A 10,138-nucleotide genomic window follows, 5' to 3' on the forward strand; every position below is an offset into this window, starting at 1 on the left:
TAAATCTCCTCCCCTCCCCCCCCCACCCCCTCCCACCCCCTTCATTGTTGAGGCTCTCAAGCCAAGCACTTCCCTGACCTCAGGCCTGTCCTCTTCCGGGGCCCAGTTTGGGTCACCTGGCGTGAAAGGTAGATAAGCAGGTATTTGGGGAAAATGGGGGAGGCAGCAAGTGGGAGAGGGTTAGGAATCTTCACACAACCCTTCGCCCTCTGCTCTGCTGCCCTCTCGGATGGCTCCACATATAGTGTCACAACCCCATCGGGAGCACCATCTGCCCGCTGGGCGTAATCGGGCTTCCCGGGGTCGGCTCTAAGATGCACGCCAGAAGCCCTGCCCGCGTCCTCCGGAGGGCACTCGCAGATTCGAGCCCGAAATCCAAGAACCCATACCTGGTCGTCCCTTTTCTCTTTGGAATCAAACTTAGCCATACATCCTGGGAAGTTTGCGGCATCACATCGGCGTCCTCCAGAACGGAGCATGACCCGGGCTTTCATCTCCGTTCTTCTCCCCGGGCGCAACCACGCACGGCCACTCCAGCTCTCCAGACGAGGCTCTAACTACGGTGCCTGGTTACCCGGGGTTGCCGAGGAGACCCTGCCAGCAGTGAGAGATCTCCATCGCCACTTCGCCGCAGAACAAAGAGCTGGAGTCTGCAGCCTGGGTCTGAACTGCGCTTGCGCATTGCCCTGGGAACCGCAGGGACGAATCTCCCCAAATTCGAAGGCTGAGCCGTTCTGCTCCCCAGGCCACTTCCCATCTGGCAAATCCACCGCGGCGCGCGGAAGAAAATATTGCTTTCCCAAGCAGACAGCCCCCTACTTCCTACCTCACCTCCGCCCGCTCACCGTCCCCCCTGTGCCAGGTCCCGAGGCTTTCTACACTGAAACTACATTTCCCAGAGGCCTCGGCGGGGCGTCGCCGGTCCAGCTTGCAGATAACTCCCCGCGTGCTCACTGGGAGTTGCGGCTTTGATTCCGCTCTGGTCAGATTGGGACTCGGTCTCTGCCTTGAAACACGCCCAAGCTAGAGACTAGCGAGAAGTTGGGATAAGGCAGGTAAGTCTGGTGGAGCGGCGCCAGGTCCGCTGAGGAGTGCGGCTCAGGAACGGTCCCGGAGGACGGAGTAGCCGAAAGGCGCGCGCCAGACCAAAGACCGAGACTGTGCATCGGCCGGGACGCAACCGACACTGACAGTGTGGCCGGCTGTCGGGCCTGGAGTGGTTCGGCGAGAAATGGGATGCGGAGGCGGGAGGACGAGGGCCGAAGGATGGCAGATGAGTGAGGAGGCTGCCGCGGAGGTTCGGGACCTGGGCGGTGGCGTCGGGCACGGTGCCTGGGAAGCATAGAGCAGGTGGAAGAGTTGGCTCTTGGCGATTTATCTGGATTTTCAGGAAGATGAGAGGGTTTCAGTTTTGTAGGTGGTGAAAAATTCAAGTATGTGACCTGAGGTTTGTCAGGGAACTAATCCGTTGGCTCCCTCTTAGGGAGCAGTATCAGTGACTTTCATGTGACAGTACAGCATTGTTTGGGGTTTTATTGAAGGTTTCTATAGATACCTACTTGGAGCACTTATGTGTGAGGCATTGTTCTAGGGGCTGAAAACCCTGCACTTATTCAGGTGTAATTCTATTCGGGGAGGAAGTCAATAAACAAAATATCAGATACTGATGACAGTGGAGCTGGGTTAAGTTTCAGAGTGTGACAGAGGTTCGGGATTATTTTAAGTAGCGTTTTAAGAAGTTCTCAGAAAATATTGAGCAGACACTGGAATACAGTGGGGGAGGAAATCATGTGACTCTCTGGGGGGAAACCCTCTAAGTCGGAGGGAACAGGCATGCTGTCCAGAGAAGGGTACCTGGTGAGTTTGAGGCTTAGAAGTCCAGTATGACTGGAGAGAGCCTGGTGAACAAGGGAGAGGGGGAGATGAGTTCAAAGGGTAACTAGAATCCTTGAAGACGATTGCAGGACTTAATCTGTGTGTGATGGGAAACCATTACAGGTGTTTGAGCAAAATAGTGACATGGCTGAGCATACTTGGACAGAATCACTGGTCAGTTGTGTGGAGAACACGCTATGGTGGGGCTAGAAGGAATACAGGGAAACCAGTTAGTAAGCTATTCCAGCAGGCTGGGGCGGAACTGACTCCCAGTTTTATAAACCTTTTTACAAGGTATGTTTTGAGAGCATAGTCATTCTAAGATAATTAAGGTTTCTGGACGCCATGCTATGGAGTTTGGATATTATTGTTTTCAGGTACATGAGGGTGATAACATTTGTTTGGTACTAACTACAGGCTGGACACTTTTATAAGCACTTTACATTAATTACCTAATGCAACCTACTAGTAAAGCTGTGAGGTTTGCACTATTAACAAATGAGAAAAGGGAGGCACCAAGATTAAGTGCCTTGCCCAAGGTGTCATGTCTAATGCATGGAACCAGGAGTCCTGCACCTGTTGGTAGAGGAAAGGTACAAAGTCCTCATTACTTGTTGCCCAAGATGGCTAAGAACTGACATACAGGGTCTAAGACTTCCAAAACTCCTGAAAAAGTAGTGAAACCTCCATTTATCTGGGTCATGTGTTCTGGTGCTCCCTCCATGGGTTAATATTTTATTGACTTTGAGTTACTGCATCCATCTTAGGCTTCAATAACTTCATTCTTCTTCTTCCCCTTATCCTGTGCCTTCCTTTTGAGCCTTTAATGTGCTGCTGTCTTAATCACTTTCTTCTATTTTCTACCCATTTCTTCACTGCCTTTCCTCCCATCTACTTGTATTCTTGAGATGGAATGAGGTATAAGAAAAATAGGTGAAGGGAAAGGAGGAAACTGGGTGAAATGAAGAAAAATTTAAAATCTCAGTTTCTGAAGATACAGTTTAGTGTTCCATTCCTCCTTTGTCTTTGATGTTCGAACTCCATGAATTAAAACTGCCCAAAGTCCAAACACTGAGAATCCACAGGGAACCTCTTCCATTGTCACCCACAAACATCTGCACCCATCACTGATTACCGCCTCTTCCAGTGGAAAGTGTCCTTCCCAGTGAAAAAGACTCCTGCATCCTTTACCTGTGCTCCAAATCTTATTTTCCCACTTTGAGATGCACATCCCCTCCTTTATGCACCTTTAGAGTCTCCACACCTCTTTTATTATTTTTAAAAATATGAAATTAATTTCAGAGAAGGGAGAGGAAGAGAAAGATAAAGACATCAATGATGACGGAGAATCATTGATCAGCTGCCTCCTGCACACCCCCTACTGGGGATTGAGCCTGCAACTCAGGCATGTGCCACGATTGGGAATTAAACCCTGACCTTCTAGTTCATAGGTCGATGCTCAACCACTGAGCCACACCGGCTGGACTCCACAGCTCTTTTAGGAGATAAACATGCTCAATTCTTCTACCTTAAGTCATACAAACACATTTTCAGCAGATTGTGGGCTAAGTCAACACCTTTATCAAACCACCTTTTCTTTGTCTACCTACTATAGAGGCTCCAAGAGCAAATGCTTATTTTCTCAGTCTCCTTTGCTACTAGTCTCCATGTAACACAGCTGCAGTCAAGGAGATGTAAGCAGTAGTCTGCTGAAGGGTGTCTGGGAAAACCTTTTCTGATAAAAGGTAGTGATGTTGCTAGTGCTACACAATCCATTTCTTCTTGCATTGAATGCAGATATTTTACCTGAAGTGTGGCAGCCATGTGACCATGATGGAAAAGCCATGAAACTCAAGGGATTGAATTATTTTGTCTCTGAACAATCCCACCCACCTCCAGATTTATTATATGAGGAAATAAATCCCTACTTGCTCGTAAGCCATTGTTAACTGGGCTTTCTATTGATGTAGCCAAAAGCTCTTCTGATAGAGGTTCTTTCAACCCCAATCTCCCTCTAGTTATCTTTCTAAACTCCTTTTCTAGTCAAGCTACTAAGTCCTTTTCAACCTTTAACTCACTCTTTAACCTACTAAAATTTACATAGATTATCAACCAAACTAAGGGCAATATTTATATTTTTATCTTACTTTAACCCTCTGTAGCATTTGAAAATATTAACTACTAGAGGCCCAGTGCATAAAAACTCATGCACTGGAGGGGGAGTTCCTCAGCCCGGCCTGCTCCCTCTCACAGTCCGGGAGCCCTTAGGGGTGGGAGGCGACCCGGCGATCAGGGGAAGGTGACGCCCCCATCACACCTCTGCTGCTGCCACTGCCAGCAGCACAAGCCTCAGCTGGCCCTGGTTACCTGAGCCTCGGGTGGCCCTGGGCGGCTGGGAAGCCACCATCCAAGGCTTGCCTGTGCCTCGGGCCAGCCCTGGGCGGCTGGGCAGTCGCCATTAGAGGCTTGCCTGCACCTCAGGCTGGCCCTTGGGGGCTGAGGGGACTGGGGGACTCTGGAGGCAGGCACCCCAGTGGGGCTGAGGGGACTGGGGGCCTCCATTTTGTGGCTGTGGGTGCCACCATCTTTGAGGGCATGGCAGTCAATTAGCATATTCTCTCCTTATTGGCTGTGGGCGTCGCCATCTTTGAGGGTGTGGAAATTAGCATATGCCCTCCTTATTGGCTGTGGGCACCGCTATCTTTGAGGGTGGGGTAGTCAATTAGCATATTCCCTCCTTATTGGCTGTGGGTGCCACCATCTTTGAGGGCAGAGCAGTCAATTAGCATATTCCATCCTTATTCGCTGTGGGCGCCGCCATCTTTGCGATGGCATGAGGGTCAATTAGCATATTCCCTCTTTATTAGATAGGATTTCTATCCCTACATTAAAGTTCTCCTTTTACTTCTGTTCCACAATGTTCTCCTGATTTTTCTGTTTTTTGTGTTTCTCTTAACTGTTGTTTCCAAGGTATGTTCCAAGACCTCCAGTGGATGCCTAAAACAATAAGTTGTACTGAACTATATATACATATATAGATAGACAGATAGATAGATAGATAAATAGATAGATATATAGATACACACACACACTATGTTTTTCCCATAAATACATACTTAAGATAAAGTTTAATTTACAAATTAGGTACAGTAAAAGATTAACAGTAACTATTGAGAACAATTTTAACAAGATACTGTAATAAGTTACATGAATGTGGTCTCTCAAAATATCTCATTGTACTGTACTCAACCTTCTTGTGATGACGTGACATGATACAGTGGCTATGTGATGAGATCACAAAGAAGTGAGGTAGCATGGAAATTCAGCATGTTACTCAGAATGGTGCACAATTTAAAACATGAATTGTGGGGGTTCTTTTGGAATTTTCCATTTAATATTTTTGGATCCAAGGTTGACTGTGGGTAACAAACTGTGAAAAGCAAAACCATGAATTGGGGCTTGGGGAACTATTATATTCCCAGAGAACCCTCTAATCAATGCCCTACTACTTAGTGTATAGTCTATTATGAATCTTCACTTGGATATCCACATACTCATCAAAATGCCCCCAGACTGAACTCATCATTGCCCCACAAATTGGTCAACTTTATATTTTTAGTTATGGCATCCCTATACATCCAAATAAATTCAAGCACTCACATTTAATCAGTTACCACATTATCTAGATCAGTGGTTCTCAACCTTGGCTGCACATTAGAATCACCTGGGAATCTTTTTAAAATCCTGATTTCTGGGCCTCACCCTCGGAAATTCTGTTTCTTTGTTACTAATGTTGTGGCCCCACCCCATAAAAAAGAAACAGAATTTCTGGAGGATGTGGCCCAGAAATCAGGATTTTAAAAAGATTCCCAGGTGATTCTAATGTGCAGCCAAGATTGAGAACCACTGATATAGATTCTGTCTCATTTTTGCCTGAATTCTTCCTCTCCCATCTCACTGTCACTTTCTCAGTTTAAACCTTGGAAAACAAGAATGTATCATATTTATTTTGATTTTCTAATCATGCCTAACACATGTTTATAGCACGTATTAAATGTGTGTGAAATAAAATTGTCTTTACTATAGGTCTATAAAATCTCCATGATTGTTTTGCATATGTTTGAATTACAAAGATTTTGTTAATGTGAGATTTTTATTTCTATTAGTGTTCAGCCTAGCTTCCTTTTCACTTGATTGTCAGTATGATACAAAGATATGTATTTGAGTCCTAGGAAAAGACTATAAGTTATATTATTTTCTAAGTAATTAGCTTATTTAACAACAATTTAATGACTGTTAATTGAGGACTCAAAACAGCATACCATTGCATTAAGATTTGTACAATTATTCCATCACCTGTTTGCAACCAGCCTATGTTTAGAGGAGAAAATAATGCAAGGAGAAGGGGGTAGGCGTGGGAGAATAATAGGATTTGGTAGAGATAGAGAATTTTAACTCACATCATCCAGAGAAACCAGACTGCAAAATAGTAGCATCTAATAACATACATAATGTGGTAAAAGATTAAGGATGTCCCAACATTCATTATATTTACAGGTTTGTTGCTTTATAGAGCTAAAAGGGATCCTGGAGATCTTCTAAATCCAAAATCCCTCATTTATCAAATAAGGGTACTGTGACCTGGTGAAAGTTGGTGACTTGTCCAAGTTAGTGACAGATCAGAGTACATACCAGGTCTTTGGGCTGTCCAGTTAAGCACTCTCACATATTCTCTCTGATGTGAAATCTCTGACATCCAAAGGAGAATCTGCAGTATGACACAACAGAACTTATCTTCAGCATGAATCCTCATTGTTTAGAATATCAGCTACTTAAGCCTTCGGATGCAAAGTTTTACTTTCTAATTCAATCAAGATTTTCCACTTTTATATGGTTCCTCTGCAGTGGTCTGTATCATCGGATATGGTATAATATACTTCAACTAAAAGATTCCTAAAATCATTACATTTATTGGTTTCTACATGACATGATATATCTGATTATCACTGAAGAGTTCATCATAACGAGCCCAGTGAAAACTTTCCTCATGTATGAGTTCTCTGATGCCGTGTAAGGTTTGTACTCCGACTAAAGGCTTTCCCACATTCACTACACCGATAGGGTTTCTCTCCTGTATGAGTTCTCTGGTGCACTACAAGGGATGAATTCTTAATGAAGGCTTTACCACACTGATCACATTCATAGGGTTTCTCACCAGTATGAATTCTTTGATGCTCAATAAGGTATGCACTCTGGCTGAAGGCCTTTCCACATTCATTGCATTCATAAGGTTTCTCTCCAGTGTGAATAACCCGATGTACAGTAAGCGATGATCGTCCAGTAAAATGCTTTCCACAAATGATACATTCATAAGGCTTCTCTCCAGTATGAATCCTCCGATGCTGAGTGAGAGATGAATTCTTACTGAAAGCTTTTCCACACTGATTACATTCAAAAGGTTTTACTCCAGAATGAAGTCTCTGATGTTCTATAAGGTATGTACTTTGGCTAAAGGATTTCCCACATTTGTTACATTTGTAGGGTTTTTCTCCAGTGTGATTTCGTTGATGCAGGGTAAGAGTTGAGCTCTTACTGAAGGCTTTTCCACATTCACTACACTCATAGGGTTTCTCTCCTGTATGACTTCTCTGATGTACAATAAGGTGCATACTTTGACTGAAAGACTTCCCACATTCATTACATTCATAGGGTTTTTCTCCTGTATGAGTTCTTTGATGCACTGTGAGATTCATACTTTGGGTAAAAGCTTTCCCACATTCATTACATTTGTAGGGTTTCTCACCAGTATGAATCCTTTCATGTTGAATAAGGGATGAATTCTTTCGGAAAGCTTTTCCACACTCTTTACACTGATAGGGTTTTTCTCCAGTATGAGTTCTTTGATGAACAGTAAGGTTCATGCTTTGACTGAAGGTTTTGCCACATTCATTACATTTGTAGGGTTTCTCTCCAGTATGAATTCTTTGATGTACAGTAAGAGAGGAACGTTCAGTGAAGTGCTTCCCACATACATTACACTTATAGGGCTTCTCCCCAGTATGAATCCTCTGGTGCTTAAGAAGGGATGAGCTCTGGCTGAAGGCTTTCCTGCATTCATTACATTCATACATTTTCTTCCCTACAAACATTCTTTGAATCTTAATTAATTCAGAATTTTGTTTATCTTTTCCATGTGAATTCTGATAACAGGGCCTTTTTCCCATAGGAGTACTTTGTTGTATATCAATGATTGAACCCTGATTGGAACATCTTTCAAATTCATTACCTCTACATACCTTCCTCTCCGTGAGATTTCCCTTATGGGTAACTGCCACTTGACCCAGATGTCTATCCTGGTTTTTCTGTTGGCCCTCTAACCAATTATCAGGTTCCCAGGTTTCCCTTAAAGAAGAATGCCAGAGACTTTCCTTTTCCATTATTACCTAAAAGGATAAATCTTCAGTAATGATGGGCTCTGGAGTTGACTCTTTGGATTCAAGTCTTGCCTCCCAGTCTGTAAAAAATAAAAAATTCAAATGCACATTGGTTTCTATGTTGGGAGACTGAAAACTGTATAAAGTGGGAATGAGAATAAAATTGAGAATACATGGCACATTTGGAGAGCTTTTAAAGATGTCCCTACAATTAGGAAGAGAATTGGAAAGAAAGGAAAAAACAGCAAACCAGTCTACAAATAAGAGAACTAGAAACAGGGTAAGCAGAGAAAAGAGTGAGCCTATGCAGAAGGGATAGACATTGAAGTCACTGACCACTAGACAAAGCTAAATAATGAAGATGGAACTAAAGGAAAATATACAGAAGACCAGGGATTGCATGAGGAAGATCAGAAAGCCCTGCCATATTGTACCAACTGTTCTTACCAGCCATTTCTTCCTACCTATAATTCTAATACTAAATCTTCAAAAAGTTCACAGAGTGACACAATGAAGACTGTCAACCCTGAATCAGACAACCGGTTCAACACTTACCATCTTAACTAGCTACTTGTTTCTCTAGGTCTGAGTTTTGACAGTTATAAAATGAGGATAAAAATAATCTGATAAGGATAATGTATATAACCTACCCTTTGGGAACATATTTGTCTGGAACATATCTGAAATTCAAACTCTTAAGGGAGGATAACACAATCTAAAAGCTTCCCCTCCCCACACACAAATTTCAAGCAGGCTGTAATTTTCTCAAAAAGGTTAAGAGAGTCCTAAAGGGCCCTACACTTTCCTAAATACCCATTCCTTAAAGATGAGAACTGGTGGTGGGGGCAGGCAAGGAAGAATCTGTTGAACTGCTTCAGAAGGAGCTGAAAGAAGGACCACTCAGGCTCTATTTTCTGATCCCATTTCTTATTCCAGACAAAATGGCCTAGTGGCAATGAGAGGCAGAGGACAGGAAACTATAATCTGCGAATCTGTTAGCTTGATCAGAGTCAACAGAGCAGAGATAAACACTGAAGCAACAAAGTTTGGCATGTGAGCAGGAGGCTTTACTGTGAAGCAAGGGTTATGCATTAACTGGACCTCCTCCTTACAACCTGACCTGCTTACATAAAAGATAAAAAGTGGACATCCTAGTGGAATCGACCTCCAAAACACACCACCAAGTAACCACAGAAAGGACCTATCCAATCAAGTATGAAAATAACAGGCAACACATGAATTAGAGATGGCCACTTGCCCCACCTCACTATCATATCCAGCTACCCAACTAAAATTCTTTGAGAACATTTAAAGTGCCACACAGGCAAACATAAAGAGCAAAAGGGGGTTTCATCCTGTTAGACAAAGTCCAGATAGAACTACCTCCATTCAAAGATAAATGATACACAGAAAATACCAAGTTTGGAAGCTACATAGAGGGTTAAGAAATAAAGTTTTAAAATAATGTAAACAATGAGAAGAAAAAAAGCATAAAAATCAAAAGGGAAAACAAATATTGGAAGAATAATTACATGCTTCCAGCCATCCAAAGACATCATAAAGTTTTTTTAAAAGCTGCATACTGGGGAAAGATATCTATAACAATAACCCACAAAGAACTAGAACCTAGACTTGGAAAACAATATCTATGGAACACTAAACCCACTAGAAAAACCAGCAAGACTTGAACAGGCACATAAGAAGTGGAAATCTGAATGAATGGTTTAGCAAGTCCACTATCAGGTACACACACCTAGGTAAATCTAACTTACAAAGGTATACTATTCATAATTTTAAAAGTAGCAGTGCACAACAGCAAAAAAAATGGA

The 10,138-nt window shown here is 43.0% G+C and overlaps 2 protein-coding genes across 6 annotated transcripts in view; both read right to left on the minus strand.

Moving 5' to 3' along the window:
• Positions 1-8,392, minus strand: part of ZNF454 (zinc finger protein 454) — a 59,161-nt gene extending 50,769 nt beyond the window's left edge. For 2 of the 4 annotated variants that reach the window (XM_014543247.1, XM_014543244.1), the window contains exon 1: positions 8,300-8,380. The gene's annotated coding sequence lies outside the window, so the exon portion shown is untranslated. Of the gene's footprint in view, positions 1-389; positions 806-8,299 lie in introns of those variants that run through there. The other 2 variants (XM_014543245.1, XM_014543246.1) reach the window with 2 other exon arrangements.
• On the minus strand, positions 5,746-8,332 carry ZFP2 (ZFP2 zinc finger protein). 2 transcript variants are annotated; one of them, XM_014543249.1, is made up of 2 exons: positions 7,747-8,332; positions 5,746-7,662 (listed from the first exon to the last, which is right to left on the minus strand). In XM_014543249.1, the coding sequence occupies exons 1-2, from the start codon at positions 8,310-8,312 to the stop codon at positions 6,921-6,923; spliced, it is 1,308 nt and encodes a 435-aa protein (XP_014398735.1). In that variant the 5' UTR covers positions 8,313-8,332; the 3' UTR covers positions 5,746-6,920. The 2 variants fall into 2 exon arrangements, with proteins under 2 accessions (XP_014398735.1, XP_014398734.1); XM_014543248.1 differs by having other exon boundaries at positions 6,409-8,332.
• Positions 8,393-10,138: the final 1,746 nt, after the last annotated feature.

The sequence above is a fragment of the Myotis brandtii genome, unplaced genomic scaffold, assembly GCF_000412655.1.
Source record: "Myotis brandtii unplaced genomic scaffold, ASM41265v1 scaffold321, whole genome shotgun sequence".
Taxonomy (NCBI): domain Eukaryota; kingdom Metazoa; phylum Chordata; class Mammalia; order Chiroptera; family Vespertilionidae; genus Myotis; species Myotis brandtii.